This window comes from Chelonoidis abingdonii, chromosome 5 (assembly GCF_003597395.2).
Source record: "Chelonoidis abingdonii isolate Lonesome George chromosome 5, CheloAbing_2.0, whole genome shotgun sequence".
NCBI lineage: Eukaryota > Metazoa > Chordata > Testudines > Testudinidae > Chelonoidis > Chelonoidis abingdonii.
In genome coordinates this window covers 18,486,688-18,511,401 of record NC_133773.1, presented here as the reverse complement: position 1 = coordinate 18,511,401, position 24,714 = coordinate 18,486,688, and the positions used below count along the sequence as shown (strand labels likewise).

The following is a 24,714-nucleotide window of genomic DNA, read 5'->3' as shown; positions in this document are numbered from 1 at the left end:
TTGGTTCCCAACCCACAGTTTGAGAACCGCTGGTCTAACCCAATGACCACTGTGAGAGCTTTAATTCCTACACAGGTAGTAAAGCTTCTTGTTCCCTTAATTTTTCTTTATTAACGGAGTTAGGTTGGATTTACAGTAGTTGGCTCTGGTATGGCAACTACTGTATTAAAATATGTTCATTGTTAACCTGAACTTTGCTTGTGCTGTGATAACTTTCACTGAAATAGGTACAAAAGTCTGTGGCCCGCTTTGTTGGGTGTTTTTTTTGTTTTTGTTTTTTTTAATGACATGATGAAACAGCTGCCTAGATGCTAAATTCAGTTCTTTTTATATGTGCTATATAAGACTATAAATACATCTTGTAACATTTTTAACATTCTAATCGTAATAAATATTTAGTTTCAAACTTGAAAATGTACTCAACATTTAATTTTTTATTTTATAGAAACTACTCAAATCATTGGAATGAGTGCAACTTTAAACAATGTTGGGGACCTGCAGCAGTTCCTGCAAGCGGAGTATTACACTAACAATTTTAGACCAGTACGTGTTCAAGACTAGGGAAAACTATTGCTTAACATTTTTAGGGTTAAAAATGACTGCTAGTTTCATACTTTGAGCTTTCAACACACAGTTTTTGTACCAGTTATGCTGATTTAGAAACCAACACAGTTTAAAGCAGTATAACCTCCAAGTGCAAACATAGTTATTCTGGTATAAAGGTGCTTGTATCTGTTCATCTTATTTCCATAAATGTCTGCACTTGGGGGTTGTAGTGCTTTAACTGTGTTGGTTTCTAAATCAATTCAGTTAAGGTGGTACAAAATTTGTAAGTAGGCCAGCCCTTCTTTGTGATTGAGAAGGCACTTATATTCTGAGCTCCTTCAATCAGATGCTTCAGTTACCTTTTTAAAAAAAGCAAACAAAAAACCTTGGGGCTGAAATTTCTCGTTTGTTTTCTCTACCTGGGCAGGGAAAAGAGGGTATACAGTTTGATGTTTAAAAAAATGATCCTTTGCTCTGAGAATTAAAAACGTATGTCCTTCATTGTTTGGATTGCCTAGATTTCCAGGGACAAATCACATTTATTTTCTAAAAGATAGGTGGCAGCAGTGGAAGTGGCACACAATACAAACTATATTTAACTTATACTGTTGCAATTCAGAAAGATACTTAGCTTCACTGATTCCCTTCAAGGTAACTAACATTAGATGAAATAGCATGCAGACTGAAAGTGAATTATTTGTGCACTAGTCCTGAAGCTTACGGCATCAGCCAAGCTGCACTTTACCACTTGGTAGAAGAGGTATTTTCTTGAGGTAATGAATTCTTGGAGGTAAAGGACAGGCAAGTCAATGCCTTATGCCAGTTCTTGGGTGTGGAGATAAGAATGGTTCTTTATTTTTTTGGAGTTTGGAAATGTATTTCCAAGAGATCTCATAGTTTAAAAGTTGTAGTGATGCAGACAGTAATTTAACTAACATTAATATATCTTTTTTTTTTTTTTTAAACCAACCTAGGTAGAATTAAAGGAGTATGTTAAAATACAGGATAGTATCTATGAAGTTGACAACAAAGCAGAGAATGGCCTTACCTTCTCACGTCTTCTTAATTTCAAGGTAATGCAGATAAATGTATTAAACTTTTCATTTCTTTAGGTATACAGTATTCAAAAATTAAGGTAAATTAAGGTATTCTTAGGACACGTTGGTTCATAAATATAAAGTATGATAAAGGGAAAGAATATCAATGGACAAGTGATCTCTAGAAGGCCAAATACTAACATGAGAGGTGTTTTTTAGATTTTAATTTTATTCCCAGCTGTACATTAGAGGAGGGAGAAAACTTCTTTTCCCACCTTACTGGGGGAGTGAGGTGCTTGAAAATTTCAGACACCTAGCCAGAAGGCTGATACAGAAAGGTAGAGCCTATGAGCAAGGTCCAGGAAAACCACCTTGGTAGGTATCCCAGCATCCTCTCTTCTCAACAGCTGGGAATGGGTGACCATAATGTAAAAATCAGAACTCCTTGTTGTCTGTACCTACTTTTTGCTTTGCCCTCACCCCCAAAAAACCTTCTGATCTCTAGACCAGTACTCGTCTCCTTTGATAGAGTGACTACCAGTAGCATCGAACATGTAGCACCAGTGCTACCAATGAGCTCCAATGGTAGTAAAGAGGCAAAACGTTCCATTCACACCTTTCTGTTCCCTCCAGTCAAATTCTGAGCATCCCTTAATGTTCTGCATTTTTAAAGTGAAAGGAGATTCAGAATTGATTTGCAGGGTCCGGACCTTCGGTTTAATTCATGTAGTAACCACAAGTAGAGTGTGTGGTAACTTCCCCCCACCCTTTTCTTTCAGTATTCTAGTAATCTGCAGAAGATGGACCCTGACCACCTTATTGCCTTGGTGACAGAAGTCATTCCAAGTTACTCCTGCCTAGTCTTTTGTCCCACTAAAAAGAACTGTGAAAATGTAGCTGAAATGATATGCAAGTACCTAAACAAGTATGTTTCTCTTAGTACTATTTTAGAGTATACCTGAAATGCCAAATCAGCCTTGACTGTTTACCTCTTTTAGCACAAAAATTAATCAGCTGCCTTTTCCCATGGTGATGGTGGTAATGATGATGAAAAAGTATCCTTGCCTGATCAAAAACAAAAAAAATTAACTTGCCCAGGGTGAAAGGAGTTATAGGGTAGTTTGAAGGGAACACTCCTGTTTCAGAGTCCATTTTTGGACTCTGAACAAAAACAGGCACTAAAATACAATTTTTCAAGAATCAGCTTAACAAATATAAACACGGGGGAGAAAAAAGAGCAAAAATGACAAAGTTCCTTTCGAGACCATCTATGGAATTTACATCTTGTTCATCCTGTTCTGGGTAAATTACAGCACTTACTGTGTCCCTTTCATGCTCTCAGTGGTTCTTTTCTTGGTCATGCCTAACAGTAGCCTGTTAAGCAGCTCTTTGTGTTTGGTTACATATGCTGTGAATGTTAGATGCAAACAAAAAGTTGGGTTTTATTTTAAAGTTGAATATCTTAACTTTTTTTTCCCCACTGTTAATGAAACAACCAATATCTCAACCAATATGCTCAGATTCGTGCAATAATAATTCAAAAAAATCTTTAGAAATGATCTTTCTAGGAAGTTATATGGCACTTACACTCATTTTCAGTGTGTATATCTGATTACTTTAACAAAATAGATACCGAAAATTGAAATCTCTAACTACTTGATATTCCCATCATCGTGATTGCTGCCTATGAGGAAAAGAACCTGTGCTATTACTAGACTTGTAGGCAGTTTGTATCATTTTTGTAACTCATCTCAGTGCATTTGAAATAGACCATTTTCCATAGTGATGGTTTTTTTGTTGTTTTTTTTTGTTTTTTTTTTTTGCTACTGACTAACTTTGATTCTCATTTTGGTAAAAATAATATTAGAAACACTAGAAAATGTTTTCTGGACTTCAAAGGTTGAGGTGAACATATTCTTGCTGTAGTAATGGAGAATGGGCAGGAGCAAGTTTGAAGTATCCTTTTCTTTTAACGTAGTTACTGAATTGTTAAAATGTAAATGTTAAAGGTGTTTGTTTATTTACCCCCAACCACTCAAGGGAATATAAAAATCACAGGGAAAGCGAGAAACAAGATCTTATTAAGGACTTGAAGAATATTGGTAAAGGAAGTCTCTGTCCTGTTCTAAAGCGAACCATTCCATTTGGTATTGCCTACCATCACAGTGGCCTTACCAGTGACGAAAGGAAATGTATAGAGGAGGCTTATTCTACAGGTGTCCTGTGCCTTCTTACTTGCACATCTACGCTAGCTGCTGGAGTCAACCTGCCAGCTCGAAGGTTAGTCATGCAAAAAGTATTTCTGAGGATTCCTTTAAACCCTATATTGTCAAAACTCCTGCGTTGTCTAAAGTTGAAGATGTAAACATTATAGTAATGAGGTTCCACTCTGAGTAGCGATTAGATGTGGCACAATCTACTCAGTAGTTCTCCTTGTGTGTTGTTAGTCACATCTGCTGACTTCAAAGATGAGTTTTTCTGATTTTTGTTCCTGGGAATCTTGCTGGGCCAGTATCCTTCTGAACAATGAAACTGCGTTCTGTTTTGACTCAAGTATAATTAAGAGAATTGTAACTAAATTCCAATTACAGGACCAAATCAGATGATTGCACAGGCATAACTGAGGGCAGAATTTGGGTTGCAGAATCTGTTACTTACGATGGTGCATGAGACTGTAAGAACATATCTTGGCATTCAGGTAGAATCTATAGAGCTGGCAGTTAAAAAAACCATCACTTAACTTATAAACTGAGAAAATTTTATATTAAATCACTGAGATAGTAAATAAGGAAACAGATAATGTTATTTTTAGAGAGTTTTCTAAGTGGAATTACACTGAAAATAGTCCTTTTACTGAAAAGTATAGACAACCCAAAAATGTATTAGCATAGAGCACATCTGTTCAATCTGTGTGTTTTGAGGTCATGCTGGTGATCACAGCAGTGTGTCCAAATGACCTGTTGCTGTGTAAATGCTGATGCATTTACTGAAAACAAATACTGAATTAATGCATTCTGGAACTTCAGATGCTATGATTTATTATTCGTCATGGTCTTGTCTTACCATTCAAAAATGGTATACTTAAACACTCTGGCAGGATATTGACACATTGTTTCTCAATGTGATCAGTTACTTTATGTATTCTGATTGGCTTGGAGAATGGCTTCTTGCCTGTGTCAGAAAAAAGGGCTTTCACTAAATAAATTACACTTGGATGGATAAATTGGTTATTGATAGCCTGCAGTCTTAACTCATCAATGTACAATAGTAAATTACTATAACTGAAAGAGATTAGAGAATAAAAATGTAATTCCAATTTGTTGTCTTTGTGCATTTGTCAGCATTGAGTAGGAAATCTCTTTTCCCTACATGTTTGGGTTTTTCATGCAGCAACCAGGGAAAAGAGAAGCAATTTTTAAAAAAGGAAAATGTGATATAAAACCACAAAAATTGGCAGGGGGCTCACAGCATCTGATACCTGAAACTAATTTTAATTTAGTTTTGTAAGTTGTTATATTCAAGTTGTCTCAACTTTTAAATTGCATGATTTAAACCGTAATATTTGTGTTTTAGTAAATCTTAGTGGCACAATTTTTTGTAGGCTTGCTACTGAATAATCTGGCAGTATAAAACAGATTTGTCTCCTTTTAACATTTTATATTAGAATTCTGTCATCTAGAGACAGAATTTGTGTTTAATCTTGTTTGTTAAATTCAGATTTTTTTATTCAATATAACTAGAATGTGACAAAATGCAATTTTGGCTTTATTTCTTTGTAGAATTCTTTAGAAATAGCCTTTCTAAATAGTTATTACTCAGGGAGACTTGAGGGCTTGGAAATAAACTCATTTTTGTTCTTTATTTGACAATTCATGGAATATGCATGTCTGTGTTTTATAATTCTCCTATTGCTCTACATTCTCAATTTAAATAAAACTTAAACCCTGTAGAGTGTAGACAGAAGTCCAGATTGTTTGTTTATGTGAATCTCATTTTGCATCATTTTTATATTTTAAAAATTATAGACGGTAGTAGGAGATGCTACAGTATAAAAATGAAGGTAAGGCAACTCGTGGGTTGTTTGTGAAAGTCCTTGATGACATTGTGGTGCTATTTATAATTTGTATTACTGTAGCACCTGGTCATGCACCAGAACCGCATTGTGTTAGATGCTGTACAAATACATAACACAACGACTTCCCCTGCCCTAAGGCACTTACAGTCCAAGTGTAGGATGAGACAACAGATGGATACAGAGAGACAAATGGGGGGATACAGGGAAACCATGAGACAGTATGAGTCAGCGTGCAAGGCTGTGGTCTCAGCACACCAGCAGCCCTACTCATCGTCAAGCTTTTTTTGTTGACATCTTGGAGAAAGTGTGTTTTGAATCAGTGAGTTTTGTGGATGTTTATGGGGAGCTCCTCCAAAGTGTGAAGGGCAGTCTGGGAGAAAACATAAAGGTGTTTGTTTGAAAATGTAATGACTGAGCAATGCAGGCTGGCATAGTTGCTTATTTGTTTTTTGTTGGATTTTTTTTAACACTAATAAAGTGTTTAGATACAGTTCTTAAGCTGATACAAAATTCAGTTTGGCACTTGTTCATATTTTATCAAAGATTCTTTCCACGTGCTCAGTATTGCTCTCGATTTTCAAATAGACCTGTTGGGGTATGTTTTGTATTTGACAGGCATACATAATTCTCATTAACAATGAGTCTTGCATCATGAGGCAAATAGACACTTTTCTTTTAGGGAGAGCTTTGTGTTTAATATAACTTTACTGATAGTTTACAGAACGTAGCTTTTTCAGTCTCTTCTTTTTTCGTAGGGTTATTTTAAGAGCTCCCTATGTTGCTACAGAGTTCCTGAAGAAGAGCCAGTATAAGCAGATGATTGGCAGAGCTGGTCGAGCTGGCATTGACAGTGCTGGTGAAAGTATTCTTATAGTGCAAAAAAAAGACAAACATCTGGTAACTTACTCAGAAAATGTGGTAGCTTGAGTCATCAGAAGAAGTTGATGGGGGGGGAGGAGGGGATTTGAATTGTTTGCCCCAAGCTCTTCATTTGAAAGCAGCAGTAACTATGTAACTATTTGAATCTCCTTGTAATAATTATTTTTGTGGGACCCTTTTCTGCAGTCATGAGGGCAGCCAGAGCTGCAGCATGTGTAGTGTCTAACACAAGAACTTATCCTAAAACTTGGACATCTCCAGCAATTTTCTTATTTACTAGCTTGATTTTTTTAAAAAAACCTTCAAGATGTGTTTTGAAAGTGGAATATTTTTCACCTGTGGAGACTTTATGAATGAATAGTGTAAATAACAATTGTTTTTGTTTTTTAGGTTCGGGATTTAGTAAACAGTCCTTTGGAGAACTGTTACAGCAACCTCTTTCTTGAATTCACTAAGGGAATCCAAAGCCTGCTCCTGTCTTTGGTTGGATTAAAGGTAAGAATTTAACTCTTTTGTGAGCAACTAAAGAGATGCATTTTGATATTTAGAGTGTGGATGCAGAATAACTGTACGTTTCACTAAGATGGAGATCAGTTACATTAGTATTCACTAAGGCCTTGAGTTTAACCATGACTAGCTTGCACAGTGCTGAGCACAACTTGCCCTTGTCTACACTAATGATGATGATGAGGTCGTCATTGTGTTAGCTCACTCAGTTAAATCATGTTGAAACATGATGAAAAAATTTCCTAATGTAGACAAGTCCCAAGTGGTTTCTGCTCTGTTTCCTCATTGATTTTAAACATGTTTTGTATTACTCGCTCCTTAAAGAGCCCTTCCCCCACACCCACCCCAAAAAAAGTAATACACTAAAAGCTGGAATGTTAGAGCAGAATGCCATGTAGTGTTTGATCTCTCACAGCCAGAATGTCTGTAGTATAACTTAAGTATCACACAGTTCTGTAGCAACATAAAATGAACAGTGTTGCCCTATGTTTTCAGTAAGTATAGTGTTTTCAGCTAGACGAAGACTGTAGGTTTACACTTACCTATCATGCTACTTATAACGATAGTCAGATTGTTTAAACATAATGTTGCAATCACATACTAAAATGTTGTAGATTGCAAGAAACCCTGAAGAGATCTACCACTTTATGTGTAGCACACTGTTCGGTGTTCAGCAACAGTTTTTGTCTAAAGAAAAGAGCCTCTCAGCTATAACTAGAGAAGCACTGGGATGTCTGATAGAAAAAGGACTACTAAAAGGAAAAATGACCTCTGAAAAGGAACAAAAATCCCAAAGTAATCTAGAGATCACACAGTTGGGTCAAGCTACCTACAAAGGTGAGAAAGTTTTTCTTCATTTTCATTGTACTTTTTTCACAATAACATTTAAAATCTGGACTTCTTTTCTTTACTCACTTAAAACTTTCATCCAACCTCTTATCTCCTTTCTGAAATGATAATTTAAAATCAAAATAATAAAACACCTGCGAGATCATGATATACTAAGGTGTAACCAGCACCGTTGTAAAGGAAAATCATGTCTCACTAATGTCTCAGAATTCTTTGAACCTGTTAGTAAAGTAGTAGACAGAGGAAAAATGGTGAGCATAAACTATTTAGAGTTCAGAAAGGCCCTGCACAAAAGGCTGCTAAAGAAGCTATGTTGTCATAGGATGAGAGGCAAAGTATTATCATGGATCAAAAACTGGGTAGGAGGACAGGAAAGCGAAGAGTAGGATTAAATGTTCAATTTTCATCTTGGCAAAAGGTTAACAGCAAGGTGTCTAGGGTTCTGTAGTAGGTCCCATGTTTGTTTAATGTATTAATTAAGCACATGGAAAGAGGGGTGAGTAGTGAAGTAGCAAGTTTTACAAATGACATACGGTGATTTAGGTTAGTCAGGACCAGAGAGGTTTTGAGAAACTTCAAAGAACCCTAAATAAGGTAGGTGAATGAGAAATAGTATGACAAACATAGGGTGTATAAATGCAAAGTAGTGCCCATTGGCAGGGGAAACATAAATTACTTGTGCACCTCGTCAGATTTCTAAATTAACTCTCAACTCAGGAAAGGGACTTGGCATCATTGTAGACAGCTCAGTGAAGATTAAGATTTCTGCTTGGTGTGTAGCTACTGATCAAAAAAGCGAACGATGTTAGGATTAATGAGGAATGTGGTGGAGAATATTATAATGCCTTTATATAAATCAGTGTGTGGCTTCATGAGGAATACTATGTGGAATGCACGTTTCCCCATCTCAAGAAGTATACTGCTAAACGAGAGAGAACTCAGGGTGGTAACAAGAATAATCATGAGAAAGGAAAAACTCCTATTAAGAGAGTGAAAAGATTGGATTGTTTACCTTAGAAAAGAAACAAAAAAGAAGGGACATAATGTAAGTATATGCAGTTTTTGAGAAGTTAGATCAGGGACTTCTCTCAGATCTCAAGAGCAAAGGGGCATTAAATTAAATTAAAAATGGGAAGCTGAAAACTGATTGCATGTTGTGTGAAAAAATATTATTTGGCTGTAGAACTTGTTACTACAGGAAATTGTTCAGGCCAAGAACTTAGCAAGATTCAAAAAGGGATTGGACATTTATATGGATATCGAGAATTTCCAGACTTGCTATAATCAATAACAAAAATTGTGGAAGTTATATTAAATGTCATGCTTTGGGACTTAATACAGTCTCTGACTGTTGATGTCATCTAATGAGGGAGACTGATTAGCTCTACCTTCTTGCACCTTTTTCCGAAGCATCTGGTACTGAACTAGGACGACCACTGATTTGATCCAGTATTGCAGTTCCTGTCTTGACTACTGAGTTCTAATATTCAAATATTCCCCCATTAAAAATAGAAACCAAGCATCTTACATTCTTCCCTTCATTTTAACTGCTTTTCCTTTTATACAAACGAGTTCCAAGTATATTTGGCCTCTGTCATAGTAACACTCCCCAGGATGTCATCCACATGAAGTATTGCTATTTTGAGGCTAGTAAAATGCATTTTTTATTGACTTAACAAATTAGATTTGGGAGTGCTGGTTACTGAAATACGGGCTTTATTAAAGGTCCCTAAAGAGAGAACGGAGAGAGAATTACATATGATACAGTATATTATACTTAACTCTCACTGTTATATAAACTGGTATCTTATTCATTTTAGGCTCTATAGACTTGGCCTATTGTGATGCTCTCTACAGAGACTTGAAGAAAGGTCTTGAGGGGCTAGTTCTTGAGAGCTGCCTTCACCTTCTCTATCTGACAACTCCATATGACATGACTTATCACTGTAGACCAGACTGGATAATCTATTTTAGACAGGTAAGACATGGCTTCAACCATATACCAAGTGCTGTCCTGCACAGCAAAATATAGGTTGAATTATGTAACTGTTTCCTCTGTTGTCTGTTCACTTGTGTTTGTAACCTTTTATTTCTGGGGGAATTCTGCGCCAAAAAAATTAATTCTGTGCACAATATTTTAAAATTTTGCAAATCGTATTTGTCAAAATAACACTATATAATCACACCAGTTTCAATTATTTTGGTAATATATTTCAAAATACCCGTCAGCAGGCGTGTCTGTAACAATACAGAGACACACACAAATTCCTCCAGGAGTAGAGTTAAAGAAACCCCTACGACAACCCAGTTCCTGCTTCTCTCCCCACCCTGTCCCCCCAGAGCCCAGCAAGGGGGCCAGAAACACACCCTCCCCCCCGAGCCCAGCTATGCCCCCGCCCCCAGCCCAGACACTCACCTTCCCCATCCCTCCAGAGCTCAGCTGCAGAGCGCCCCCCAGCCCAGACACTCACCCCCAGCCCAGATATCCACAACCCCTCCCCTCTAGAGCCCAGCTGTGGGGCCACCCTGGCCCAGACTCTCACACTTTCTACCCCCCAAAGCCCAGCGGCACCCCCCATCCCAGCCCAGACACTCACACCCTCTACTCCCTCTCTCTCCCCTCCCTTCCCCCCAGCCCAGACACTCTCACCTTCTCCCACCCAGGGGCCAGCTATGGGTCCCCTCTGGCCCAGACACTCTCACACACTAGCCCCCAGACAAGGCTGGCTTTAGGATGTGCGGGGCCTGATTCGAAAGAGCCACCGCTGAAATGCCACCAAAGACAGCGGCAGCGACTGAGCTGCCGCAGAAGATAGTGGTGGCAATTCGGCGGCGGCTCAATCGGTTGCCACTGTTTCCAGCGGCACTTCGGCAGCCAACATTTCTGCAGCCCATTTCTGTAGGGGAGAAAAGGAAAGATTTAAAAAATTTATTAAAGTTAATGTGTATATTTAAATATACACAAGAGAGAATGTACTGTACATCTGGGGTCAGGCTTGAGTTATGAGGAATTACAAATTACAAGTATCGGTTACAAGGATCATGAGATACATACATATCACATAACCAGCATAGACCCAGATTGGAGTGCGGGAGTTTTTAGAGCATCAGTGGATAAGTGGGCTTGTGTACGCCACCCATGGAATGTATTAAGAGTCCAAGTCAGTATTGGTGTAGCAAATAAGTTCATGAGTGAGGTGTGTCCCTTGGTTCGTCAGGGAAGGAAGTGGGTTATTTCCCTACGTGCCCAACATTAATTTTTGCAAACTTCTGCATTGTGCAGTGGTGCAGAATTCCTCCAGGAGTAAACCTTCTGAACTACAGTAACTCCTCACTTAAAGTCATCCCGCTTAACGTTGTTTCATTGTTACGTTGCTGATCAGTTAGGGAACATGCTTGTTTAAAGTTGTGCAGTGCTCCTTTCTTACATCATTTGGCAGCTGCTGACCCTGCCAGCAGGTAGAGGATCTTGGGGGACAACTACTGCACTGGTGGGGTTCAAAATAAACTTTTATTAAGAAAATGCAAAAACAGGGAAAATTCAATAGTGAGGGGTTTGGGGTTTGTTAAGGTAGACAATTGGAGAGGGGTTTCTTTTAGTAAATGGTATAGGGGGTTTCAATAGTGGGGTACAATACAGTTGGTAACCAATTAACACTGAAGTATAAATGTAACAGGTAGCTAACAATTTCTATGTAAAGGGTGTGTCACAGCAGCATATAGCCAACTAACAGTTATGGGTAAAATGTGTCACAGTAGTGTAAATGTAAAATGTGAGGTGTGTTAGAGAGAAAAAAAAGGGTAATCAATGGGGTTTTATGCTAGACTTCAGTAATACAATTGAGGTTTGGGGGCAGCGGGAAGACAGACTTAACCACAATTATACAGCACACAGCAAAATCTTATCTATGATCTAACTTAACCAAGACTACACAAATTAGCAAGTAACAGAACACAATGCAACAAAGGGGTTTCGTTTCAAATAACACAAGCATAACCGGCTCAGAGCCCCCACCCAGTGACCTGGGACACTTACATACCATACCCTCCTGGGCGCCTCTAGGAGCAATACTTCCCCTCTCGCAAGCACGGAGTCTGGGTGGATAGCGAAATCTTTTTAATAAAGGAAGGAATCAATGTGGCATCCCATTGGAAAAACACCACAACAGAGTTATAACACAACCCATAACCACCCCCAAGTACATTTGGGCAATGTCCTTTCCCCTTAGGGTCTTAAGTCCAATCACTCCAAAGTCCAACAACAACCGAAGTCTCTGGTCAATGCCACCCCAGAATTCAAGAGTCTATCTGTAGAGGTCCCTCCCCCCAGCCTGTGTGAAAGGGGCACCTTACGTGGTCCAGGGCCAACTGCCCTGCCTCTCCGTGGGTTCTGCTTCCGCCTTCTCCACGAACTGCTCCGCCTTACCAGCCGCTCCACTCTGCTCCTCTGGCCGTCCTCACAAACTGCTCCGCTCCACCAGCTGCCTCGTGAGCTGCTCCAGTTGTCCCAGCACACTGCTCGGCTCCGCTCGCTCTGTGGGCTGCTCCACACGCCCCACAGCTACTCCGCTCTGCCAGCCGCTCCACTCCACCAGCTGTCCTGTTGGTCCGCTCCAGCCATCCCCATAAACTGCTCCACTCCACCAGCTGCTCTGTTCCACAGTATCAGCTTCAGGCTCCCACTAGTTTAGCACAGTACTCAGTGCTCCCAGCTCAGTAATTTCAGCTCTTTTGTGATTTCAGCTCTTAGTGATCTCAGCACATATAGGGGAGCCCAGTGCTAGTGCACCATTAGCCACAAGTGAGTTCAGCTCAGCAACCTGTATCTAGAGTCTTAAGGAATAAAAAAATCAACTCTGACATTCCACAGTGGAGAGAGGAGGGATGCAACTGGTGCTTCTAGCTCCACAAGGAGCCTGCACCACCAGGCACAAATACCTGTCCCAACCTCTCTCTATTCACAGGGTTTTTGGAACCCATGTCCCTTGTTCTAGCTAAGTACCACCCAACTGAGGTTGAGTCATTTCTGTCACAAAGCAGTCCCACAGCTCGCAGTCTGGGATGGGGTAGGCGTGCCTATGTGCAAATATTTGAGATTTCGCATTCCAGACATTCTTTCCATACTTCCCATACTTCACCACCAGATGTCAGGGTACAGCTCATCCTGACTCTGCTTACATATGCTAGACTCAGTAATACAATTGAGGTTTGGCAGCAGGTAGGAGCAGGTGACACACGTGCCTGGGGAAGAGATTAAAAGAGAGAGAAGAGAAGAGAAGAGGCAGTGGTAGAAAGAATGAAGGTTGGGGAAATGGCAAAGGGCAAGAGGACACGTTGGTGGAGCAGAGACCAAGTGAAGAGGCGCTGCGGGAGCAAGAAAATTTTAAACTTAGCGGAGACCCCCACAGAGAAAGCAGACAGGCTGCAAGTTTAAACAGCAGAAGAGACTGCAAACGAGTACTGACTCAGGAGCTCGGGGAGACACGGGCAAAGCTCGGGAGGGGGTTAAGGCAGCGGAGAAAAGACAGACTTACCACAATTCATACAGACACCAGCAGCAACATCTTATCTATGAGCTAAACTTAACCAAGACTACACAAATTAGCAAAGCAAACAGAACAGCAATGCAACAATATTTTTAAACCTAACTTACAAGAGCACAATAGGGAAAACAATTCTCTAAACCTAACTTAACCACAGCGCTATGCAAAAATGAACTTTACAAGTATCTAGACTAAGAACCTGATTCTAACAGGTTGTACCTTACACTATGCGATTCTTTTTTTGATCGGAGGGGGAGCAGTTCCCCAGAAAGAGGCAGAGTGGTGTATTATGCCCAGGGTCAAACAAAGCCCCGGGGGTGGGGGGGTTAAACTAGTGGTGGCTGCAGCAGTGGGGTTGCTGCAAAGCCGAAAAAAAAAGCCAGGATACAGTCCAGGAAGGCACAGGCTTAGCAGCAGCACAGGCTTAGTTTTTAGCAGCAAAGGCGCTGCGGAGCAAGAAACAGGATTACAGATACAGACCAAGGAGTTAGCTTGGGTTTCTGTCTCTGCTGGGGAAAAGAAGGCAGCAGCTAGGACGGGGAGTTTGCAAGAGGGAGTTTCTTACCAATCCCTAGGACAGTCAGCAGCAAGCACAGAGAACAGGAACAGGCAGTAGCAATCGGAGGAGGAGAGAGGACTTCGATTCGCTTACAATAATCAGGAGGATCTCAGGCACAAATTCGTTTGGTTCGTGGGAGGGAGTTAAAAACGGGGTAGCTCAAAAACAAATCGAGAGGAGCTTGGGGAGATGGGGCCCCCCAAAGAAGCCCCTAGCTGATCAGACCAGTGGCAAAGCAAGACCTTCTCGAGGTCTGATCAGAAAATGTCTGCTTTAAAGGCAAAACTCAGGCAGTTTTCCCACAAGTACTGTTTTGATTGGCTTCCGCCCTTGATACAGGGGGGGAGGAGAGAAGGCAGAGAAAGGCTGCAAGTGAGCATAGGCATGCCTGGGCATGTTCTGAGCCACAGGTATAACTCATATGCTTAATTAGTTGGCCACTTCAGGTCTTGCATTTCTGGGCAGCGCGCCCCACACCGAGCCCGGGTCTGAACAAAGGAGCCAAACAAAGAAGCAAGAAGCCCCTTCCCTAGGCAGGGCAATGGCTCCAATTAGTCTGTACAAGTCATTTCTATGAATAGGGCTGTGACTTTAGTTAGCACAATGGCCGGGAGGGGAGGCCACACAGGACAAACAGAAAGGAGAGGGGAAAAGGAATGCAGCAGGGGCACAGCTGTAACAGACACCTTCTAACATCATTTGGCAGCTGCCTGCTTTGTCTACTGCTTGCAGGAAGAACAGCCTGTTGCAGCCAAGGCCGGTTCCAGGCACTAGTGCAGGAAGCAGGTGTTTGGGGCGGCCAATGTAAAGGGGCGGCGTGTCCGGGACCTCAGTGGCAATTCGGCGGCAGGTCCTTCAGTCCCTCTCGGAGGGAAGAACCGACCACTGAAGAATGAAGTGGTGCAGTAGAGCAGCTGCCAAAGTGCTGCTGATCGCGGCTTTTTTTTCCTCCTCCCCTCCCCCTTCGGCACTTGGGGCAACAACCAAGCTTCACAATCCTCATAGCTGTGAACAATATTAAATTGTTTGTGTGTATATCTATATAATATATAGTTTTATGTCTGATTAAAAAAAAATTCCGTGGAACCTAAGCCCCCCTATTTACATTAATTCTTATGGGGAAATTGGATTTGCTTAACATCATTTCACTTAAAGTCCCATTTTTCAGAAACATAACTACAACGTTAAGCGAGGAGTTACTGTACTAGCCACCTAGCACCTAAAATTAATAGGTTAAAGAAGAGGGACAAGCTAATATACCCATGAACATTTATTATAGAGAAACTAAGGAGAAACAATCATATTGATTCAAAATGTAACTGTAACCAGTATGACAGCATTAAGAATTAAATGCAGTGATATGCTAAATCAGTTTATTATTTTACTCGTTAGAACCGTGTGATCCAATGAGCTCTTCACCAGAAGAATTGAGATATATAACAGAGCTGCTGCTTAACACAGCACAAAACAGTAGTTTTGTTTTAAGTAGTCTTAAGATGTGGTTTTGCATCTTTTATGATTTTTAGTTGTACTTGGGTCTGGCTAGATCTCTGAACTGTAAAGCCTCTCTCATGAGGGTACGTCTACACTGCAGCTGGGAGTGTGCTTCTGAGCATGACTAGACCGATGAGTTACATCCACTCAAGCTAGCACACTAAAAATAGCAGTGTGGCCAATGTAGCACAGTCAGTGGCTCAGGCTAGCCATCCGAGTATGTAGGCAGGGGGTGAACGTAATTGTACACAGGCAACTTAGCCTGAGATCCTGCCTGTGCTGACCTGACCCGAGCTATGCTGCTATTTTTAGTACTCTAGCTCAAGCAGAGCTAGTCTGTTATGAGTCTGTTGGCCTGTACTGGGATGTATACTCCCAGCTGCAGTGTAGACATACCCTAGACAGTGATCATAAAGTGTAATATGTCAATGATAACGTTAAAATCCTTAAAGCTTATGGTTTACTTTCTATAAATACCATTCTGATGTGAAAGTCAAGATACAACTGGAAAGTCTGAAGTCAGAGGCAGTTCAAAGTGTAGCCAAGGAAACTGCTAAGTTCTGGGTAAAACCAAATAAATTGGTTGATGCTGAAGGGGTTAATAGAAGACTAAGAGATCACTTTTGTACTCTGTTTACATTATAAAAAATACATTTTATTTCTAGAGCATCCTTCATAAAAAGTACTAAACACACTTGCGGGGGGGGGGGGGGGGTAAAATAAAACCTTCCAAAGACCTCTGTGTGGCTACTCTTATGCTGGCAGAAAGGGAGAATAGTCGCCAACTTCCGGTAACAAAATATTTCCCATAGCTTGCTTCCTTGAATGATTAGAGCCAGCCATCTGATAAGCACTTGATTTAAAATGGCTTTTTTGCTGTACTTTTTAGCATTGCTTATATATTTTATCAAAACTATATGCGAAGATACTAAAATTGAAGGAAAACTTATTTTGTCTGCTTTAAAAAGTTTTAGAATTTGATAGTGGTCGGCTTGAACAGGAGTTCTCTCAAATTTTCATTGCCTTCTTGCATATCTCCAGTGATAAATAAAAGTACAAATATTGCAGCTCAAAAACTATTGTGTAATGATGCTTGTGCCCACTTAAATAGCTATGCTACAGATGAGGGGGAAGCGATTCCATGTGTGTTTGTACACATGCAGGTGTGTTGCAGGAGGGGAGATAGGGTTCAGCTGTATTAATGCATATATTTATGAAATTTTTAAAGGGATAAAATTTTATAGATTTGAAGTTGTCTTTTAACCGTTATATCTTAATTGGTGTTACACGATATAATATTTTAAAGGTATTGTTTTGCATTTGATTAATATAGAAAATGGGTGTAGCTGCAGTTTTGGTTTTTTGATTTTACTTTTTAGTTCAGCCAGCTAAATTCAGTAGAACAGAAAGTAGCAGCTATTGTGGGAGTCCCTGAAAGTTTGATTACGAAAAAGGCTTCTGGACAAGCCATCAAAAAGGTAGGCTGAGAATTATTTTTATTTAAAGAAAAAATAGTAGAATTGTAATCTTGTCAATTGAATTGTTTTTCATAGTGCAGCTAATAATTGGAGTTCTCTAATCTCACAGTTATGGTAATTTTAGGGGTGACTTGTAACTAGGAAATGCACAGTTTTTAGACAGAAATACGATTTTTCAAGTTAATGATGCCCTGTTACTTATTTTTTCTTATATGAAGTTGTTAAAGTGCATTATATTGTATAGCCATGGAAACAGTAGGATCCATGACTTTCATGCTGGCCATCGCAAACATACAGCTTAATTATTGTAGTTTTCAGAAACGCAAATCAGATTCAGGCATACAGAGTCAGAGTAGGCTGAACTAATCTTTGTTTCACCGAAATGCTTCCCGTTATTTCCTCCCTTACCTCACAAATTCTTGAATGCAACACTACTACATCTGACTGTTTCATAGGATTAGAGGCGTTTAGAGATGGAAAGGTGCTATTCTGATGACAGTCTGTCCCCCTAGTAATGCAGAGTTCTTCTCTGATATTCTTTCAGTTTTATCTATTGGATCCTAGCTCACGCTTCTAACTGAACATGTGCATCTGTGTTCCTAGGATATGGACAACTGTGTCATAAACAGGCTGTATCTGTCCTTTGTTCTTTATGCCCTACTGAAAGAGACCAACATATGGAATGTTTCAGAAAAATTTAACGTGTCTCGAGGATATGTTCAAAATCTCCTGAACTCTGCTGCCTCATTCTCTTCCTGTGTGCTGCACTTCTGTGAGGTAATATATGTTAAATGGACATTTTTGCTTTTACATGATGTAAAATATAAAAATGTCTTTTTCAGGGTCGGAGGAAAAGGTTGGTTTTCTGCTGTAGAATTTTAGAACTTACTACTGTACATTAAAATGGTGTCACCTTTTAGAGGTCATCTAATTGCATGGCATCTTCTTGGAAACATGGCTGCATTCGCAGCTCCAACTGCTATTTCAACTTTCCAAATTCAGAAAGTCCAAAATGACTTCCAAAGAACATCTTATCCCTAAACTATCGCCTCATCCTTCAAAAGGGCCCAGCTTTGGGATGACTAGCTGAGAAATGCTGGACTCAACTCTTGGAACTGGCCAGAAGATTACTACAAATGGCATAAGCCCTCTTCCAAAGGCTACACATATGCTGCCTTGGCAATGCTCCAACCAGAATACCTGCAATTTAACTAGAATTTTAAAGTTACTTTACAGACTTTAATATCCTTTGTTTCTGCAGGAGTTGGAGGAATTTTGGGTTTATAAAGCCCTGCTGATGGAACTTACCAAGCGATTGACCTATTGTGTTAAGGCAGAACTCGTCCCTCTTATGGAGGTGGCAGGGGTTTTAGAGGTTAGTGTACGTACTTTTGGAGTCCAGATAACCCTAAATCCAAGCTTTTATACTAACCAAAACCATGATATCCCCAAGTGCCTATGGAAAAAAACAAAAAACATTTTTATTAAGAATCTAGCTTTTTGCTAAAATCTTGTTAAATCTTTCTGGGGTACAAGTTCTACGATGAAAAAAACATTATTCTGCTTAATGTGGAGGGCCATGTTTGTGTTTCAATGGTTTTCATAATTCATCTATTTAGTTTATAAATAAAAAGTGTTGACCAATATATGCTGGCTACATATATACCCCATATTAATAAAATATATGATCTGTGCCAGACATATATATTTCTGTGCATTAAGCACAAACATTATAGCAGTTATATAGCCTAAAATGGACTATGCCTTTACTATAATACTTTTCACTATGCTGTGATCCCAAAAATTATGCATTTGCTGAGGTAAGCTTTATCTTAAGTAAATAGAGAAACTGTCAGGATCAAGGCATATGAATGTGGTATCTAGTACAAACTTAGAAGGTGCCTTCATGCCCTGGGTACATACATACCTGGAATCCATCTGTTCAGAATAAAGAGGTAAGGGGTATGCCATGGTACCAGAAAAACAAGGTAGAAACCTGATTGGTTAAGTCTAGTTTCAGATGATATACACAGTACCTTTTACAATGCTGTACAAGATGGCTTCCTATAGACTGGTATTATATTGAACCTTTTTCCTGTACTAATTATTATTTACATATAGCAATAAACCTGACTGATACTGGTTATTTGGGCTCTTGAATATGTTTCATAACAAACCAAAGTGTTGTCAAGCAGTTGACTATACAAATTATCAACAAACTGTTTCCCTATAAGCAATATACGCTTAAACTCAAATTTTGCATTCAGGTTGCTTTTTCCTTCTGGCTGCTACAACAGCAACAGTACAGATGTCACAATAGTACACTGGTTACCAATTCTGCTGATGCTCAAGCTAAAATAGAATCCCAGGTGCTCTTTAGTTGTACTGGTGGCTCTCCGGGGTTAATAGGAATAAAAAATGGTATAGTAATTTAATTTATCCCTATAGTCAAGAGATAAGGGCACAAAGTAGACTATCTTGAGTTGAAAGCTACCACTTTTTTACAGTGACTTTTCTGATCAAGCCCACACTTTAAGGTGGAAATCATGTTGGTCTCTAATCTGAAGGAGGTGTTCAAATATCAAATGAATCTGTTTGGTAAATATGGCCCCCAGTGCTATTTCATGTGCATTCTCTGGCCTCATTTCAAAGTTAAATGACTCCACAATTAGACCGTATTGTGGACAAATGCTACTACTGTTACCAGGTTCAGCAGTAGTAGTGCTTTACGCCAGGAAGGGAAACTAGCTAGTTGCCTAATCAATTTCCCTCTGCTGGCCAGCCCTTTCTCAGTAAGGTTTCTGAACTTGTTGCAAAGGGGAAACTGGGTCTGTTTACCTCTTCAGTTGCTCTTTAAATGGAGTCATCTGCAGAGGGAAGTAGAGTAGAATTGTACAGTTTTTCAAAGTTTTGTTTTACAGCTGTTAGCGTAAAATATGACTGCTACCTTCTAGTAACTCCTTACTGGTATCAAAACTGATTTGAAAGATGTTGAATGTAGTGTGTGGCCAACAATGCATTTCAGGCTGGATTCCTATGGAATTTTGTGAATGAAACACTACTAAAACCAGTGTTACACACAAGTGCTTGATGGACAAACATTGCGGTCTGTATCGATTCTCTAAAATAATATTTTCAAATTAATGAAATAAAACCGCTCCTGTAGGACTGAACTCACTATCCTGGGGGTACTCTGGACCCAATAAACTGTAATTATCAAGCACATAAAACAACTGGACAGTACTGTCTTTCCTACATGGAAGGTAGTTATGGGTAGCTACCAAGCTACTCTTCTACGAAGTCAGCATGCCACTGCCCTGTAATCCTATGGCTAAATATTTTTAGTCCATGGCTACTCTAGAGGACATTGTAAAGTCTCTAGAGCTTTTAAGGCTGGTTTCTTTATCAAGAGGGACATTTTAAGCCGATAGAACCAAATAAATGGAAGAAAATTTCATGGAACTAAGCAATAGAAGAAGGGGAAAAAAAAGCTGGAAGGTAGTTCAGTGAAGCCTGGGGATAGCATTTGTGCATTAAAGTTCAGCTGTTTATATATCTCAAGTTACAGAACAATCTTTGTTAACCTCGTTTTGTTTGAAAAACATGACATTCATGGTCAGATTGGAGATGGTCTTCATTTAAACTGGGTAAGACCTAGCACAAGTAATTTTGCAACAAAGATCTTTCTCGTAAGTGTCTCTTTTTGGCCGCTTTTGTTTCTTTTCATCATAACAGTGTGAGTCCTAATAAAATGCCTAAAAAAAGGGAAACAAATAATATTAAAAATAAGAATCCTATTCCTTAAGTACTATACCTCTCCATTATATGAGAGTCCACAGTCACAGCTTTGCACCCAATACAAAAGTAAACAAGGGTGGTATTATTGTTAGAAAAAAAATAAAACATTTTGTAAGCTATAAAATTAAAATAGCTTTTTAATTCTGAGCTTATTGTCTGAGGCTGTGTGGCTATTAAGCATCTGATTTCATGGTAGTGACAGTCCTCAGAGGTTCAAAAATTAAGGGCCAGATTTTCAAAAGAACTCAGCTCAGCACTCAGCTGCTTCTTTTAGGCACCTAAATTAAGTGGCCAGATTTTTCAGATGTGCTCAGCTCCCCTAGAGGACAATGACTGCCAAGAGAGAGATGACAATAAGAGGAAAGTCAGGTCTATACAGATCCATTTTTTGAGAGAAAATAATGTGGAAGAGGCAGAAAGGTTACTAAGAGCTGAACAAGGACGTAGAGAGGAAATAATGGCTTTTCAGGAACAGATGTAATTATTAGGTAAACTTTTGTAACAGTGACTGGGCTTATATACCTACAGTATCAGTCTGCCGTTCGAAGTAATCTGAGATTAGCTGAACGACTTGTGAGGTCAGAGTAGAGTTTTGGACTTACTGACAAGTTTCTTGCACTTCTTATTTACTAATCTAATTTCTAATGTTGCTTTATTTTTTGGCTTAAAGTCTCGAGCAAAACAGCTATATGATTCAGGATACAAAACTCTAGCACATCTAGCTAATGCAGATCCAGAAACACTGGTGAAGATGATCGAGCATTTGTCACGACGTCAAGGCAGACAAATAGTTTCATCCGCAAAGGTGAGCAAAACTTGACTATTTGAGCTGTCAAAGGGATATTGGCAAAGATGGAAAACTTTGAGGAAACTAAATATTTTTCCATTTAGTAATCTTTCCCCAAGAGATTGATGAGGTAATTTGTGACTCGCTAGGACAGGGATAGACAACCTATGGCACGTGTGCCAAAGGCAGCACGCAAGCTGATTTGCGGTAGCTCTCACACTGCCCAGGTCCTGGCCACCGGTCTAGAGGGCTCTGCATTTTAATTTAATTTTAAATGAAGCTTCTTAAACATTTTAAAAACCTTATTTACTTTACATACAACAATAGTTTAGTTATATATTATAGACTTATAGAAAGAGACCTTCTAAAAACGTTAAGATGTATTACTGGCACGCGAAACCTTAAATTAGAGTGAATAAATGAAGACTCGGCACACCACTTCTGAAAGATTGACGACCCCTGAGCAAGGATCAACATGCAAAATTTACTAGTGAGATTTTCCCACTTAAATCTCCCATGTATTAATCAGAGTGTGTGTATATATATCTCCCTCATTCCTTTTATAGCAATATGAAGGAAATACCACTGAAGGATTATGAATATAGCTAGAATAAGAAATATGAAGGATATCCTATTTGCTTGTAATTTTCATTAAAGATGAAGCTTTTCTGTAAGGTTTCTAATTATACTCTTAATTCCTTCCCTCTCCCCAGTCATATTTCCTTCATATTGCTGTAAAAGGAATGAAGGAGACCTATGCTGACTTATCATGCCTCAACAACGGCTAAGAGCTATGCCAGTGCAAACTATTATTTCCATCCAGTGATCTAAAAAGATTTTACAAGGTGATGGAGGAGTATTATTCCCATTTTACAAGTGGAAAAACTGAGGCAAATAAGTTGCAGACTTGCCTGAGGTCAAGCAGTGAATCAGTGACCTGACTCCTAGTCCCAATGCAATAATCACAATTGCACATGCACCACTCTGGTGAGGCAGTTTAGTGCCTCAGAATTTAACATCTAGAAATTGTAACTGTGATCATGGCTGGGGAGAATAGATTTCTTAGGTCTATATATTACAGCCTGCCCATTCACCCCAACCCCCTGAAAAATTGCCAATTTACTATAGAAGATGTGCATGAAAAATCTATTCACAAATTGTGGAACTAACCAGATGTGTGCTTAACTTCACATTGGCAGGGCCGCCCAGAGGATTCAGGGGGCCTGGGGCAAAGCAATTTCGGGAGGCCCTTCCATAAAAAAAAAGGTTGCAAGACTATAGAATATTATATTCTCGTGGGGGCCCCTGCGGGACCTGGGGCAAATTGCTCTATTCCCCCCCCTCCTCCGGGTGGCCCTGCACATTGGTGGTCATATTGCTTTCAGTGGTACTGCTTCCCTATTCCTCTCTTTACTTTGTATGTGATCCGTTTACAACACATGCTCCTTAGGGCAAAACCCTTGGCTTTGTATGGGTCTGTAAAGCATGGTGGATGCTATACAGATAAATAATCCAAGAACAGAGATTATAATAAATGTGACTAATCTCAGAACAAAAATTACAAGCAGTGTTTGCTTTTGATTCCTACTCAACAGCGTTTTCCTCTCCCACTATTAGTTTGTGTCCTTGTTTGTGTTGAAGCATCAACAATGTCAGAATGACTAGAAGTAGCTCTACTTTTACAGCCAGGTCAGCAGACGGAGCTCATTTATTGAGCCTGGTTGAGACATCAGCACTTTATATATGAGAGAAGACCTTAGAATCAGTATAAATTAGGGCTGGTTTACCCAGTTTTAGCACCAATTTAACAAAGTTCTACTGTGGACACTGTTATGCTGGTTTAAAACTGCTTATATCAGTTTAGCTTGCATCGGGCATTTTTCTCTAATCTATGTCTGTGCCAGGGATTCGAAATACAGCCCCAAGAAATAAGAACAATATACACCACACTGAATATTGTTATATTGTTACCACTTGATGCTGAAACACTTCTGAAATCTGAAGAACAAAATAACTGCGATGCCACAAAACATTCATGAGTTGCTGTCATTCTCCGTAATATGTTTAAGGTTTTAATATTAGGCATACAACTGTTGCGTAATGCAAGGAATCCGTCATCTGCTGTTTTTACCTTTATGGTCAACATGTTAATGTTAACTTTGAGAGTGTTTGTTTTTACAATTTAAAGTGTGGCTATTGTTGGAAGTGCTCTTCTTAACAAAAACGCTTTAAAGCCTTGTGAAACTATAACGTTTAAATGGCCTGAGCCTAAATTTGGCTGTTTATATAGCTGTATTAATAGAACAAGAAGAAATTCTGCTCATTTCTTAGAACTTCAGAATAAAAATTGTAATCTGTACATACTGTGACATTTTTTCTAGTCTTCCACGTTTTGACATATCAAGCTTAAACTGAAGTAGGATGGATAGGCTTTTATACAGAAGATTTCTCTGAGCAGTAAAGCCATATTGATATATTAAATGTGAAAATCCTCCTAGTGATCTGCAATTCTTGAGCCAAGAATATAGTAATTTGTTCCTAGTAACCTAATTTCTTCTTCTTAGTTTGTGTTTGAATGACTAGGTATGTTTCATCTTACCACTTATTGCAGAAATGCACTGGCATCTGTTTGTGATCTATCTCCTAATAATCTAATTTGTGGCTGCAGATGCTGTTGAGGGAAAAAGCTGAGGCTCTACAAGAAGAAGTTGAAGAACTGTTGAAGGTGCCTACAGATACATCTGATGGCCTCCTAACAACTTTGCCATAAAAAAAAATGATGCAGTGGAATGAATTCTCAGCTCTTAAAATGATTTTAATTCTTTTTAATGTACATATGTGTAACTTGAGCTTCTGTTCTCATAATAAATATTCAAAACACCTTTTTTATATACCTCAGTTTTTGTAAATTTTGAAATCAGAATGTTCTTGTAACTCTGGATGTCATTTGAATGTCTGATTGTTGGATCTCTTGGATGACTGAGGAGGAAGAATCAAAAAGTGGCACTAAATACACAGTTCTATAAATACAAGTAGCCTTGTTCCAATTCTGTGGAACTGTGAGCAGAATGTTAGTTGACTGTTCAGTGCATAGCCTTCCATCTCTAGAGACCTAGGGTAAAAGCTGAATTTGGACACAAGTGAAAATTAATTTATTCCCAT

The 24,714-nt window shown here is 39.3% G+C and overlaps 1 protein-coding gene across 6 annotated transcripts in view; it reads left to right on the top strand.

The window, feature by feature from the left end:
- The window catches only part of HELQ (helicase, POLQ like), a 35,720-nt gene extending 11,283 nt beyond the window's left edge, over positions 1 to 24,437 (top strand). For 4 of the 6 annotated variants that reach the window (XM_075066117.1, XM_032800426.2, XM_032800428.2 and 1 more), the window contains 13 exons: positions 446 to 543; positions 1,521 to 1,619; positions 2,363 to 2,508; positions 3,624 to 3,863; positions 6,414 to 6,555; positions 6,928 to 7,032; positions 7,659 to 7,881; positions 9,714 to 9,871; positions 16,869 to 16,967; positions 17,571 to 17,744; positions 18,229 to 18,342; positions 21,436 to 21,570; positions 24,221 to 24,437. In XM_075066117.1, the coding sequence (XP_074922218.1) occupies positions 446 to 543; positions 1,521 to 1,619; positions 2,363 to 2,508; positions 3,624 to 3,863; positions 6,414 to 6,555; positions 6,928 to 7,032; positions 7,659 to 7,881; positions 9,714 to 9,871; positions 16,869 to 16,967; positions 17,571 to 17,744; positions 18,229 to 18,342; positions 21,436 to 21,570; positions 24,221 to 24,322 (1,835 nt within the window). In that variant the 3' untranslated portion in view covers positions 24,323 to 24,437. Of the gene's footprint in view, positions 1 to 445; positions 544 to 1,520; positions 1,620 to 2,362; positions 2,509 to 3,623; positions 3,864 to 6,413; positions 6,556 to 6,927; positions 7,033 to 7,658; positions 7,882 to 9,713; positions 9,872 to 16,868; positions 16,968 to 17,511; positions 17,745 to 18,228; positions 18,343 to 21,435; positions 21,571 to 24,220 lie in introns of those variants that run through there. The other 2 variants (XM_032800427.2, XM_075066115.1) reach the window with 2 other exon arrangements.
- The last annotated feature ends 277 nt before the right edge of the window (positions 24,438 to 24,714 follow it).